The sequence below is a fragment of the Sorex araneus genome, chromosome X (genome assembly GCF_027595985.1).
Source record: "Sorex araneus isolate mSorAra2 chromosome X, mSorAra2.pri, whole genome shotgun sequence".
NCBI classification, from domain to species: Eukaryota; Metazoa; Chordata; class Mammalia; order Eulipotyphla; family Soricidae; genus Sorex; species Sorex araneus.
In genome coordinates this window covers 104,650,051-104,665,115 of record NC_073313.1, presented here as the reverse complement: position 1 = coordinate 104,665,115, position 15,065 = coordinate 104,650,051, and the positions used below count along the sequence as shown (strand labels likewise).

The window sequence follows — 15,065 nt, the reverse complement described above, 5'->3', positions numbered from 1 at the left end:
TGCTTCCCTCAGCACCTCCAGGCCCAAGCTGCAGTACATTACTGGGCCCTAGCACAAACGGGTCAAGCCTGCATTGCAAGACCACGTATCATATGGTTTCTCATTTCCTAAGTTCCACCAGAAAGCTCCCCATCATACACAAAAAAAACCCGGAAATTAAATTAAAATTCCAACACCAATCCCATCACCACTGCATCTTTCCTTCACCATTGTCTCCAATTTTCCCAGCTGCTACTTAAGCCTGCCCCCATAGCAGGCCCTCAATAATTTATTTTATATTGCATGTTATAAATAATTTTGCTAACAGAATGATCAAAAACTGATGACCTCAAAAGAAAATTAATGTAAATTGTTGTATCTCACCATGAAGATTTTAAGTCCTTGCATGTGAGATCATTAGGATGCTGTTACAGGTTAAGTCTTCTGTCTATGTTTTGTCAAATGAATGCTTATAACAAATCATGAGCAACTTTCTAAGACAGTGTTTATATAATAAGGTGTAAGGGAAAATTTACATTTCTAGGCTTTATCTATTCCATGTAAATTCCAAAATTTATGAACATAGAATTGCTTTAAAAATTTTACTAGTGACAGGTGAGGCATGAGTATTACCATGACAAGATCTCAGTAAAACATTTAATGTAATACTTTAGAGTCCAGAGTTGAAAACTTACATATGTAAATAAGAACAGGCACTTTATTATATTGCATTAAATGGTTTCAATTTTCTTATTTACATAGGTCAAAATCATATAGAAATCACAACCTGGCTTTTACTGATTTATTTTCTGATTATTCTATTTCCATTTCTTAAACTTTTGTTGGAATAAGCAAAAAAGTAAATTTGTTATGTGCCTAAGGGGGCAGGGTGGGATTAGGAGGGAAACTGGGGATACTGGTGGAGGGAAGATCACAATGACGGTATTGGAGCACTAAATACTTGAAACAACTGTAAAATGAACAACTTTGTAAATCACAGTGCTATTAATAAAAATGATCTTAAAAATTGAATCAAAATTAAAAGCACTTTTAAGAGAGTGAAATTTGAAATCAGGAGTGGTTGATGTTTTATTAAAAGACTGAAATATTGGGGCTGGAGACATTGTACAAGTACAGTGGGTGAAGCTTATACCTTGTCTAAGAATCTGCCATCTAGCTGAAGACAAATATTAAAATTTATTTAACAATTTTTTAATTTCAAATGTGAAAAATTGTAGGTCTATTCTCTGTCAGATAGATTCCGTTCAAGGGGCTAGAGAGTGCAGTGGGCAAGGTACCCATGGCACATGGCCGACTCAGACATAGTGATTTGATCCCTGGCATCGCTGATGGTCCCCTGACCACCACCGGGAGTGATTCCTGAGTGAAGAGCCAGGAGTAAGCTCTGAGCACCACTAGGTATGGACCAAAAACAAAACAAACAAAAAGACAGAAATAAGCAGCAAAAACATTTGTGCAATGATATGTCTAGTTTTGCTTAGCTATTGAATAATTACTTGAATTTTTAAAAATACTTCAGTTCTGGGACTGTCGAGAGGGGAAAAGCAATAGATGAAACAAATTAGCCATTTATCGCTGACTATTGAATGGGTGCTGGGTAGAAGGTGGGTTGTCTGATTTGATGAGTCTCTCTACTTCTCCATAATAAAATTAAGGAGGGGTCTGAGTGGCCCAGAAAAAAAGCTCATTGGCTTAAGAAGTAGGGGCTGGGGGCTAGAGAGATAGCAAAGAGAGTAGGGCGTTTGCCTTGCATGAGGCCAATCTGGGTTCTATTTCCAGCATCTCACATGGTCCCCTGAGCATCGCCAGGGGTAATTCCTGAGTGCAAAGCCAGGAGTGACCCCTGTGCATCACTGGGTGTGACCCAAAAAGCAAAAAAAAAAAAGTAGGGGCTGGAAAGACAGTATAGGGGTTAAAGCTCTTGCCTTGAGGGAAAAAAGCTCTTGCCGTGCATGCAGCTGGACCCCAGGTTCATTCAATCCACGGCACCACATATGGGTCCCTTAGCAGCACCAGATGTGGCCCTCGAGAAACAAAATAAAATCAAAACAAAAGCATATAAGGTAGGGCCAGGAAGATGGCCAATAGGCAAGAGCACTGCAAGGTTGAGCAGAGCCAAGAGCCATGCACCACGCCTCAGAAAGCACCAGGAGCCCCTGAGCACCACCAACAAGCAAAGTGGGGGAATAAAAGTACCTAGGGCAAGTGTGGGTGAGACTAAGCTGACTCTGGGTTGCGGCCACACATGCCCAGGTAACCTGGAGAGACCCTGGATCTCAGCATGGAGCGGAAACTAGAGTAATTCATCCCAGTTATTTTTTTAAATTACTTTTCTCCCTTCTTTTTCCTCTGTTGTCCTTTTGCTCAGGGTTGCAGTGCTGGGGGTGGATGCAGTGCTGGTGGTGGTGTCAGGGATTACGGTGGCAGTGCCAGGGACAGCACTAGGCCAGGTGGTATGGCATCAGGGTTCGAATTATAGGCCTTAAGCATGTGAGGTGGGTACTCGACCACTGAGCTACATCCTTCGGCTCTGCCAACTACTTCCTGGTTACCCCCTCTCCCCTCTCAGAACACAATTTTTTACCACCCTATTATTTCATTGTTATTGTTGTCGTTTAGGCCATACCCAGTGGTGCTCAGGGCTCACTCCTGGTTTTAAGCTCAGGGATCTGCTCCTGGAGGCGTTCAAGGGACCATATGGATGGCTGGGGGTCGAATCCAGGCCAGTCACGTGCAAGGCAAGCATCTTACCTGTTATACTTTTGCTCTGGCCCATCACCTTGCTTTTCATGCATTCGTTTATGTTCTGTCTGCCACTGGAATGCAAGTGCCACAAAAATAGTAATACGACATGGAAAAATTGAGTGACTACTTACAGTATGAGTGAGTAAATGCATGAATATCCCTCAGGATTAGACTGTCTGTTGTACCTACTTAAGGCAGAATGTGAGCATGCTACAGGCCTTCAGCTGCGAACACTGAGCAAACTGACTTTCTCTTTCAAACTTCTGTGTTAGAGAAAAGTGGGTCCCACCCGCTTCTTTGGCCAAAAAAGGCTTTTTGGACAAATAAGCTCCTTCCCTTTTATGGACACTCAGCTGACAGAAACTTATTTTGGGGGCAGAATAAGAATTTCCATAAGGAATAAGAAAGCTACATAGAATTTGATGGCAGAATCCAGAATTAGCATTACTGAAAAACAGATGAACAAAAAAAACATCCATTTTGTGTCCCCGAACACACCACTGAACTGACATCTATTAATCACCAATGTCCAAGTCACCGACTCTGTCAGCGATGGTAACTCAGGTACTGGTGACATACCTTTCAGAAGACATTCAGGGAGGAAGCAAGGGCTTGCTAGAATAGCAACTTCCATATTTTTCCAAAGTGCATATACTAGAGCAGCCCTGTCCAATAAAGGAGCCACTGGCCTTGTGAGGTTACTGGGCACTTAAAATGTGGTCAGTGTGAATGAAGGAATGAACGAGATGTGCCGGATATACACAGTACTAAAAAAGCACCATAAAGGCGAGAAAAAAACCCTCAATTTTTAAATATTTAAAATTTTAAAATTTCATGACAATAAAATTTTAGTATCTTGGTTACGTTGCAATCAACAACACATTAAACAATTAAGTGCAAGGACCAGAGCAATAACACTGCGGGTAGGGCCTTTGCCTTGCCCATGGTCTACCAGAGTTTAATCCCCGGTATCCCATATGGTCCCCAAGTCCACCAGGAATAATCCCTAAGCCCAGAGCCACGAGTAAGCCCTGAGTACCACCAGATGTGGCCCAGAAACCAAAAAAAGTTAAATGCAAACAGACAGGATGTGTTAAATAATACTTCCCCAGGACAACGATTAAGGCCCTTGCCTTACACATGGCCACCCTGGGTTGGTTCCCAGCACCATAGTGTCCCCCAAGCCCTGTCAGGACACAAAGCTAGGAGTTAACCCTGAGTAGAGTTGGGATGGCCTAAAAAACAGTAACAAAAAAATCAAATTAAAATATCATAATAATGAAGAGATAGTACAGTGGGTAGAGCACTTGCCCTGCACATGGCTAACCTGGGTTCACTCCCCAGCATCCTATATGGTCTTCTGAATCCACCAAGAATGATCTCTGAATGCAGACCCAGGCATAAGCCTTGAGCACCACTGGGTGTGGCCCCCAAACTTAAAAACTAAAATAAAAAACAAATAACACCTTCCTAAGCCTGTGTAATCATGTTCCACCAGTCACTATGGTGGCAGATCCAAGTAAGAGGTATCACGCAAAGTTCCTTTTATGTTTTATAGTGCACAACTCTGGATTTCTAACCACATCACCACATATAGCTGAGTAACTAAACGCAAAAGGTTGGAGAGATGGCTCAAAGGGGGAGATGTGGAGGCATGCAAGTTTTGCATGCGCAAAGCTTGGGTTTGATCCCAGGTGCTACATAATTCCCAACCAAGTAACACTGGGGAAGTGATGCCACGGCAGAGCTGGGAACAACATCTCCTGAACCCTCCAATCCCTCAGTTGTACTGAGTGTGCCCCAAAAAGCCAGGGCGTCACAACAAAAAATGAGAAGAGACAAACAGAAACTTCCTCAAGGAAGAAATCAAACAGCCAAAAGGCACATGAACAAAAAGCTGCATCACTAATCATCAGGGAGATGGAAATAAAAACAATGAGGAATCATCTCACAGAGACTGACAAACATCAAAACAAACAAGAACAACCAGTGCTGCATTGAATGCAGGGAGAAAGGGACTCTCATTCACTGCTGGTGAGAATGTCGACTAGTCCATCCTCTCTAGAAAACAATATGGACATTCCTAAAAAGTCTAGGAATTGATCTTCCACTTGACACAGCAACCTCACTTCTTGGAATATACCTCGAGCCCCCTCCCAATGGAGAAAAGACATTTGCACCCCTATGTTCCTTGCAGCACTATCCACAATAGCCCAAATGTGGAAGCAACCAAATGTCCCAGAATAGATGGGTGGATAAAAAAACTAGGGTACATATACGCAATGGAATAATATTCGGCATTATATAAGAAAAGATAAAGTCATGAAATTTGCTGCTACATGGAGGGACCTGGAGCATACCAGGCTGAGTAAGTTAAGTCAGAGGGAGAGAGATACCGGGTGATCTATCTCATATCATCATCATCATCATCACCATTCTGTTGATGGTCGAATTTCTCGAGCAGTCTCAGTAACGTCTCCATTAGTCCTAGCCCTGTAATTTTAGAAGCCTCTCTTTACTTGTCCTTTCCAATGGTGCCACATTGGAGGCTCTTTCAGGGTCAGGGGAATGAGACCCATCATTGTTACTGGTTTTGGCATATGAATACGCCGTGGGGAGTTTGCAAGGCTCTCCCGTGTGGGCAGGAAACTCTTGGTAGCTTGCCAGGTTATCCCAGAGACAGAAGTAGGCTATAAGGTGTCACGAGGCTGTATATTATATCTCATATACAAGATATAAAGAAACAATGTAATAGTGGGATAAGGAATACCCAAAAACAACAGAAATAAACATAAGAACTGGTGTTCAGTAGGAAACATGCCATTCAAGAGGCCGGGGGACAGGACAGTGAGAGGGCAATGACTATGGTGGAGGAAGTGTTCAACCTGGAGAAGGAGCTGGTGCTGAAAGGTGATAAAATGTTATGTATGAAACTCTCTCAGCAACAGTACTAGAAACCCCAAACCACAGTGCCAAAACTTATTGGTAAAGGAAATTGGACCCCAGGGAAGGGGACCAGTGTTGAAACACTGAATGCCTGAAACCCAATCAGGAATAAGTTTGTAATTTCATAGTGACTAATAATAAATAAATAATAAGCTGCAGAGACAGAAGGAGGAAGAAAATTTCTAGAGAAAATCAAAGATGTTCAAAAGTAAAGTGACTAAAGTGAAGCCATTTTTTGCCGAGAAGAAAACGCCCAAATCAGGGGGAGAAATGAAAACAAAGAAGTGCCTCAAAAGGGGTAGGGGAATAACGGGGTGGTGTGTGGGCTGAATGTGGGATGTGATAAGGCCGAAAGGGCAGGTTTCATGACAGTGGCTTAAGTGACTCAGTGGCTTAAAGCACTGGCCAGGCAAATGTAGGCCTGAGGTCAACGCCCTGGGCTCTGACTCCCGGGAGAGCAAAGGGCCCAGGAAAGGGCTCAGTGGGTTAAAGTGCCGGGACTGGTGAGCGCAATCCAGGATACAAGTCCTCAGGCAGTCCTGATAGGCCACTGTCTGGGGTCCCTGGGGTTGGGAAGGACACGTTAGAAACTCCTGTGCGGGGGTCCCGTTCTCCCCCCCCTCCGCCAAAGAGTAAGGAATAGAGTCTCAATGTTCCCCTGTAAACAAATAGGAAAGTGGATAAAATGAAAGAAACAGCTCTGTTCTGCAACACGGGATTTGGAGCCCTATGGGAACAAATGAGGTCAGACCCCTGGTCACTCTGGCATAATGCTGGGGGCTACTTTCCAAGTAGTAGCACCAAGAGGGGGACTTGGGCAGAGGATTGCAGTAGTGCTGAGTCAGTTCATATTCTGGGGACGCTGGGAACCGTGGGCAGAAGAGAGGAGAGGAGCGAGTGTGGCCAGAAAGGCTTTGGAACCTTGAGGGTCTGTTTTGAGTCTTGCTGAAACTAAGCAGCACTTCTGTGGGCGGAAACTCCATGAAACAGGGAGCTATAAACCGTAGGAGTCTAAGAGTTCTCCCCAAGCTCACTAGCAGGTGGAGAGGCCAAATTTCACAGCTGGGCACTCACTCTTAAGAGATCCCAGAAAAATATGGCCTTAGTAATAATAGCATATACAACACACTATTCGTATAGTAATAGTAGTATCAGCTTTAAAGTATAGCCTTTTCTAGAAGTGTGCTAAAAAAGCCCAACGGTGTACCTCAAAAGGCTCAAACTCACCAAAAAGTAACTGAACTGCTTGCCATTCATAGCATGCCTAGAATCTAGGCTTCCAGAACCACTACAAATCATCTCTAAACATAGAGGCAGGCGTGGAGGCATAGAGGCATCCGGAAGCACAGCTGGATGGTGTAGCCACAGCCCCCAAAAGTCATAATTTTATTCTCACCCACAATTCTCCTCCATGCCTTACTTCCTTTTTGACCAAGACTTCTGTTTCCCTGGAGGAAAATAAATTTCAAGTAGGCCAGAGATACAGATACAGTACAGGAGGGTTAGGCACTCGCTTTCCACGCAACCAACCCCGGTTCAACGCCTGGCACCACATCCCTGGTCCTCCAAATACTGCCAGAAGTGAACCCATAAGCACAAAGCTAGAAGTAGCCTCTAAGCAACTGCTGGGCCTGACCCCAACCTCCCCATCAACCCAGAAGAAAATGAAAGTCAAAGGTTAGAGAAAGAGCAATAGGCTGGAGCAAGCAATGCAGGCAAAAAGGCTTTGCACTGCAAGTCCCCAAGAGCACTGCATGGAATAACTTCTGAGTACTGCTTGGTATATTGTTACCCTCCCCTCCCCCACACTGATAAAAAATAAAGCTAAAAGGAAAGTCAAACACATCAACTTCCAATAAGAAGTCAACAGTTGAGCCTTTTGTTTCAAGAACACAGAATAACACCATCGGTGCCTGCCATTTGCTCACCAGAGAGGCAGGTTGTTTGATTAAGCGTTAGGAACCGGCAAGCAATTTGACAAATCCATCCAAGGCAGTGTAAGGGATGGGCTACTTCCCCAGCCTCAAGCTTTCTTTGTGTGGGGCCTAGGCAAGGGCTCCGTGGCCTCTTGCAAACAGCATGCCACAAGTTTGATTCCTAGTGCTGCCTACACGCTGGGCTTGGTTCCAGCAAGCAATGCTGTCTGGGGATCCCCAGGCGCCCTACAGTGTGATCTCTGGAGCAGATACCAGCATTCAAGAGAGACTACAGGTAGCCAGGCCGGAGAGACAGTACAGGAGGTCAGGCTCTTGCCTTGCCTGCAGCTTACCCTACTTACCCTGGCACCTCTTAGGGTCCTCCAAGCACCCCCAAGAGTGACTGCTGAGCAGTCAGGAGCATCCCCGAGCACTGCTCGGTGTGGCTTTTAAACAAGCAAACAAACAACAAAAAACGAAGTACGGGTACCATGGCCAAGAGTGTGACACGGAGATGTGACACGCACACGTGAGAACCAGAACTACGCAGCACCGGGGTGCAGCCCCCGCTAAGCACCGAGCCGGAGTGCCTGAGCGCAGCAACCAAACGCGTGCCCCACAGCGAGCACCGCAAGCAAAAACAGGAGTTACATAACCAAGCCTGTATGTGCTCTCTGGTTATTGCAACAGCGGCAGGAAAGGGAAGGGGGAAAGGGACCAACAAACAGTTAATTAGCTTCTTTAAAGGTTTCTTACTGTCAAATAAACCCAGAAAATAACACATTCAGACACACAGCTGCTGATTTTTTTAACAAATGCCTCACTCTCAGCCCCAACACCAAAAATACTAACATTATCTGCTTCCATTGTTCATTATGTTACTGACTATGATTTAAGGATCTCCCCCATAAAATTCTTAGAATTGTATGCCTGGAAGTCTTTAAATAGTTTGTTTAATGAAAATAAAAACTACATAATCCACTGCATACACCTTTATCCCTTTGGCGGCCAGGAAGCCAAGGGAAACAGTTAAGGCAAAGCTAAACCTCCATAATGACTTAATGCTGAATTCTTGGCACAATTACTATAACCCTTTGTTCTGTAAGGTTTCCTATGTATCAACTTAATGAACCTTTTGCATGTGTGACTATTATAAAAAAAACACACTTCAGATCTTTCCTTGAAAGCAGATGAGGTATCAATTATAAAATTAAATTTCCACTGTCAATTATCAGAGCACTTGCTAAATATACCTTTAATAGAGATGACTGCTTTATAACATATATTCTAGGGCTGGAGTGATAGTACATTTGCACAGAATTGGGAGCAGACCCCAGCCCCACTGGGTGTGGCCCAAACTCAGCTGCAAAAAATGTATTTATAGAGAGGCTTACAAATACACATACATACACTAAAGCTGAAGAGACAATATAGGGGTGAAGGCACATGACTTGCATGTGGATGATCGCAGCCCTGAAGGCCCCCAATCCTGGGTAATTAATCCCCAGCACCCACAGGATATACTTAGGCCCTTGCATTAAACCATCAACCGAGTTGGTTAAAAATTGCTGGAAGCCCCCCACACCAACCAACTTTATATACTGATATCACATAAGGTTTGAAAAAAGTCACCAGACACCTTGGAGATGGTTCAGTAGCATACAGGACTGCTATGTTTGTGTGAGGCTGTAAGTTTGATACCCAGTTTGGCCCACACGTACAAGTGTGGTTCCAGGGCCTTTGCTGTTTGGTAACCCAGCCACCACAATGGAAGCATTTAATCTAGGGACCACCACAGACAAGTGTGTGCAAATACCACAGTTGAAAATGTGCGACCCACGGTAAGAACTCTGTGTGTGCATGACCCCCCCAATCATCACACCAACAAAGGTAAGGAGGGAAAAATGCATCATTTTGCCACCCAATATGATCATTAGTACCATTTTGTGTTATTTTATCAATTGCTGGTTGCTGGTGATAATCAACCAACAGTTCAGTCATTTCCCAAGTTCAGATTTAGGTCTAAAACTTAGATTCAGGCACAGAAGGATGTTATGACAAGTCATGCTTCTAGTTTACTTAACTGGGTTACAAGACAAGTGGTGTATATAAATTAGGACATTGCCTTGCTTTACTATGTAGGATTCTAACTTTGCTGATAAAGACTGATCTTTCCCTGCAGTAGTATCATAAAGACTTCCGTAAAGCCTTAACAACTCATGAACCAGAGGCGCAGAGAGAGCTCAACTGGCTGAGTGCAACTTCACATGTGAGAAGCTTAGCTTTACCTTAGAGGCAGGGGGAGGGTGGGAAAGGGCGGGTATACCTGGATATTGGTGGTGGGGAATGTGCACTGGTGGAGGGATGGGTGTTTGATCATTGTGAGATTGTAACCCAAACATGAAAGCTTGTAACTATCTCACAGTTATTCAATAACATTTAAAAAAATTTAAAAAAAGAGAAGCTTAGCTTTGATCAGACATGGTCCCCTGAGCATAGCCAGGAAGCAATCCCCAAGCACAGAGCCAGGAGTAGCACCTGAGCACTGGCGGATGTGGCCAACCCCACCCCCCTCTAAAACAACAGAACAAAACTCACAAACCACTCTCAGATTACACAGCTTGGTTAATAAACTAAAAAAAATATTCATGCAATTTTTATGGCTCTCCCTATAGGACGATAATTAGGCAGTCACTCACTGATGGTAGAACAGGTTGTACCTACAACCTACTCGCTCTTACTACGTATCTATCATTTTTACTCTCCCTTCCTCTATAGTTCTCTCATTTATACACACATTGGTGCAATTAATGTTGAAACACGTTCCTTTGAGGCAGCTCATTTACATGTATTGTTATTTTGGTTTGGGTGGGGGCGGACAGTTGGTGCTCAGGTTTACTCCTGGCTCTGTACTCGGGATCTCCTGGCAGTCTGGTGCTCAGGAGACCATGTAGCACCAGGAACAGGACCTGGAGTTGGTTACATGCAAGTCAAATGCCCTACCCGCTGTACTATTTCTGCAGTCCCAGCAGTTAAGCAATAGGTATCAAAGACCTGAAAAATGTGTATACCTTTAATCTAGTTAAGTCCCCTTTTAAGGATGTACTCCCCAAAGAATGGTCAAAGAGCTAGCTCAGGCTGGGGAGATAGCTCAAAGGACTAGTGCAAATGTTGTGCCTGAGGATGACCTGGGTTTGATCCCGGCACCAAATAGTCCCCTGAGCACTGTTTGAAATGAGCCCCTGCAGAGCAACAAACCCAAGTTCAATTCCATTTAATCTCCTGAGCCCCTCCATGGGTGAGCCCTGAGAATCCAGAAGCAATGAGCACGGCTGGGTGTGACCTCAAAACAAAAACAAACAAACAAGAAGAAATAAAAGCACAAGCTCAAAAAAAAAGGGAATTATCCATCAAGGATTTATTATCTTAAAATAGCATAGACAAGATAGGTATATTTTTTTTTTGCTTTTTGGGTCACACCCAGCGATGCTCAGGGGTCACTCCTGGCTTTGCACTCAGGAATTATCCCTGGCCGTGCTCAGGGGACCATATGGGATGCTGGGAATCGAACCCAGGTCGCTACGGCTGTGCTATCACTTCAGCCCCAAGATAGGTATTTAAGTCCATGTAGTCTTAATGTTAAGGGGAATAATTATTCAAATTTGCGAAGTGACAGGAAGTTATAAACAAAGCACCTCCCAGTTCTGATAAGTTCACACACACACCTTTACCAGATAGATTCTGGTGGGACAACAGTTTGAAAACTATATCCCTCTCCCCACCTTCTTCAAGACAGCCAGATTCTAGTGTGTGGCATTACACACAAGTGGGAGGGTCAATGTGAAGTGGGTGGGAATGATGTTTCCACCCTGGAAGCCTAAGAATTTAACAGTTCTCTTAAGGAGGTGGTGGGGGCAAACACGCTTTCAATGAAAATCATTCTCCTCCCCTAGTTATATGGTCAATTTTAAAGTTGATCCAGTTTGTCATTCTAGCCCATGAATCATAATGCTGTGGTCTAATCAAGACAACAGCTCAGCGAGGCTCTTTTGACTTAGGGATTGCTTAGTTACAGATGGCATGTGTTTGCACTATCATTTACATCACAGCCACTGGCACAAGAACCACGCATCCAGAAGGAAGCTGTCCGGTACAGATGAATGCTTTTATCTGTAGCATCTAAAACCTACAAGCAGAGTGACACATTAGTAATTAAAGAAAGAGGAAACAAAAGAGGTTAGGGGAAAAAATTGCTCAAATCAAACAATACGCCAAAAAATTCAGGTACTACTAGATTCTACACTTAGGTGGAAGGAGGTATTGAAAGGAACAGGTAAATAAACAAGTTATCCCCAAAACAGCCCCAAGGAGTGTGGCTGAGAGGGGTGGGGGGAGGGGCAGGGATTAAACGTAACTAGCAAGGCATAGAAAAAAAAAGAGCAGTTGCAATGCACTGTGGGACCCCGATCTTCTATCCCATTATCTTTCTTTAGTTCTGTTGATTCAAGGATACACAAGAGTCCTAAATTACCCACAGTGCCAGGAGAAGTCAAGTACTTCAGAAGTGTGCTTTTGTTGTATATCTGCACCAGCTGCTGGACTGGGGAAGGTCGAGTATTCCTGAATTAAGATCCCCTGAGACTTTCTGAAAGGCTCAAACTGAAACGCTGGAAATCAGCTTAAGGAATCATTTTGTCCAACTAAATTTAAGCACGACCTAAGAAATGTTCGAGTCGCGAGGAGCCAACACTTGTCAATCTAAGGGGAACGATTTGGGCGTCCTCGGTACATGTCAGATTCCCTCTGCACCAAATCCGATCCATACCGGTTCGAATTGAAAAGCGGCCCCTCAGACTTGAGGGGCAACAGCAAGAGGACCCCTCGTCTGCACTAGGTGCTCTTATGCAAGCTGGTCCCAAAGCTGGAGGGAGCCCAGCCCAGCCGGGTGGCTCACCAGTTAAGCTCCAAAGCCACGTGTCCCCACGGCGGCGGCTCAGCGTCTCTCCCCTCCGTCGCTCAATGCAGCCACCAGCCGCGCACTGGCTTCTGCACCTCCTGCCTCTCACACCGGCGGCCCCGCTCACCGCTCCATCTTGACTCCACCCCACCGCACCGTGGGGGCAAACGTAACCTTCCCGAGCGGTAAATAACGGCAAGAGCCCTGGGGGGGGCACGATCACTGGGGAGCAGCCCCTGGTCCCTCACCACAGTGCATCACAACTCACGCTGCGCTCCCATCCCCCTACCGTGGCCGCCCAAGTTCCGCTCGCCCCGCCTCGGCAGGTGAGCCGGCGCGGGGTCCCCACTGGGCTCTTACCAGGTCTCCTGGTTACTGAATTTCTTAGTCACCACCTTGCCTAGCTCCAGGCCCAGGCGGTCGGCGATTTTCTGGGATAAATCCTGGTGGGAGCTGCCGCTGAAGATCTTGATGTTCGGCATCCTGCTCAAGTACCCTACCTCTCTCCGTCCACCGATGACCGCTGCTGGCGAAAGCCGAACTGAAGTTGGCCCAGACACTCAGTACTAACCGGCTCGCTTACCACACCGCCATCTTACATTCCCGCCGGGCGCGCGGCTCTAAAATTACCGGCCCCATAGGGGGCGGGGGCACCCGCAAAGCCACACCCCCCTCCTGCTACGGTTGGCCGAGCGCTGGTGAAGGGGCGGGACCCGCCCACTAACTCCGCCTCTTACCGACTTTCAGGTATCAGGCAGAGGACTGCGAGGGGGCGCGACTACGAAGTGGCCCCGCCCCTTTATAACTAAGCGGCTCGAGGACGCTGACTTAAGAACGCGGAGACAAACCGCGTACGACTGTGGGTGGAGGGATGCTGATGACGTACAGGGCCAGCGCTTGCTGGCAAAGCGGGAAATCAGCCACTTTTATTCCCCCACGCCACCCCTAGCACCAGAAAGTGAGACTCTGTTTGACAATTTCTTCTGAAGAAAATCCATTCCGCCCGGCCAAAAAGAGAGAACAAGTGTTTGGGCGCTTATCTTGCCTGCGATCAACACTGGGTGGGTCCGGCACCGCAAATGGTCCCCCTGAACACAGAGCCAGGAGCACTCCCTGCCTGAACGCTGCCGGATGTGGCCCCAACCCTAACCACCCCTGCCCCCCCCCCGCCCCCGCCAAAAATAGAAAGTAAGTTTTGAGCGGGAGAGTTAGCTGTATGGGCTGAAAGCATGCATGGCCTGAAGGAGGCCCAGGTATGACTCCCAGAGCGCCACAGGGAGCAAACCCACCCCTAGTGTACAACTGGGACGACCCCAAACGCCACCAGCTATGGCCCCCAATCCAACGAAACAAATGTTTCTGGACTTGAGAGGCAGTGGGACATATGTTTTGCATGCTGGATTGTCAGGTTCCGGTTCCAGGCACCGAAAGGTCCCAGCACACCAGGAGTGACCCTGAGAACTCCCCAAACAAAATGAATCCAGACTCAGTTTCTTGGGGTGCCAGTCACAATGTATTAAACTGACAGAGGTTTCTGGGGCTGGAGCAATAGTAGAGCAATAGTAGGGCAGGGCACTTGTCTTATGTGTGGCCAATCCAGGTTTGTTCGCAGGCACCCCATACGGTCCACAAGTACAGAGCACTGGTAAGTGTAGCCCCAAAGCTAACTAAATCAGTAAAACGAGAAATTTCTGAATATAAACGGACATGCTTCTGAACATAACGCCTCTTATTACTAGATCTTTGGGGGGGCGGTATTGGACCAGGTGCTCAGAGACCACTTCTGTCCTGTGCTCAGGGAGCACTTCTGGTGGGCTCAGGGAAACTTATGGAACGCTGAATATAGAACCTGGCTCAGGCGCCTGCAAGCCAAGCACCCTACCTGCTGGACTGTCGCTGAGACGCTGATTTATCTATTCCAGGGCTGAATTAAAGTGCTTTTTTAAAAAACACCAGACACCATATCATAGGCACATCCAAAGGGCTAACCTTCCCTTTGTAACTGCATACTGATGCTTTTGCTAGAAAGACAAGTCTCAAGGGGCAAGTGATTAAAGGCATGTCTCCAGAATCATCCAGTTACCTTGAAAAAGAAAGTTGTCTTCACAGTGTTTATAAAAGTGTAAGGAAAAATTGACATATGTAGGCCTTACCTAGTCCACGTAAACTCCAAAATATGTAACACACAACTGCTTTAAAAGTGTTATTAATGACAAATGAGATATAATTTTTACCATAATGAGATCCAAGTACAAACTAAAATTTAATGTAACATACTTAAGATTCCAGAGTTGAAACTTATTTATGCAAATAAGAATAGCCATTTTTTATATTGCACTAAATGGTTTTAATTTTTTATTTACATAGGGAAAAACATGAAGCATTTAAATTTTTTCTTGAATCACTGTGAGATAGACTCTTAGAAAGCTGTTCATGATTACGTTTGAGTCATACAGTATCCCAACACCCATCCCTCCACCACCGTACATTTCCCAGCACCA

The 15,065-nt window shown here is 45.5% G+C and overlaps 1 protein-coding gene across 1 annotated transcript in view; it reads right to left on the bottom strand.

Annotated features, from left to right (window-relative positions):
* Positions 1-13,198, bottom strand: part of PRPS1 (phosphoribosyl pyrophosphate synthetase 1) — a 47,946-nt gene extending 34,748 nt beyond the window's left edge. The window contains exon 1 of the mRNA XM_055121793.1: positions 12,925-13,198. Within this exon, the coding sequence (XP_054977768.1) occupies positions 12,925-13,046 (122 nt within the window). The 5' untranslated portion in view covers positions 13,047-13,198. The remainder of the gene's footprint in view (positions 1-12,924) is intronic.
* Positions 13,199-15,065: the final 1,867 nt, after the last annotated feature.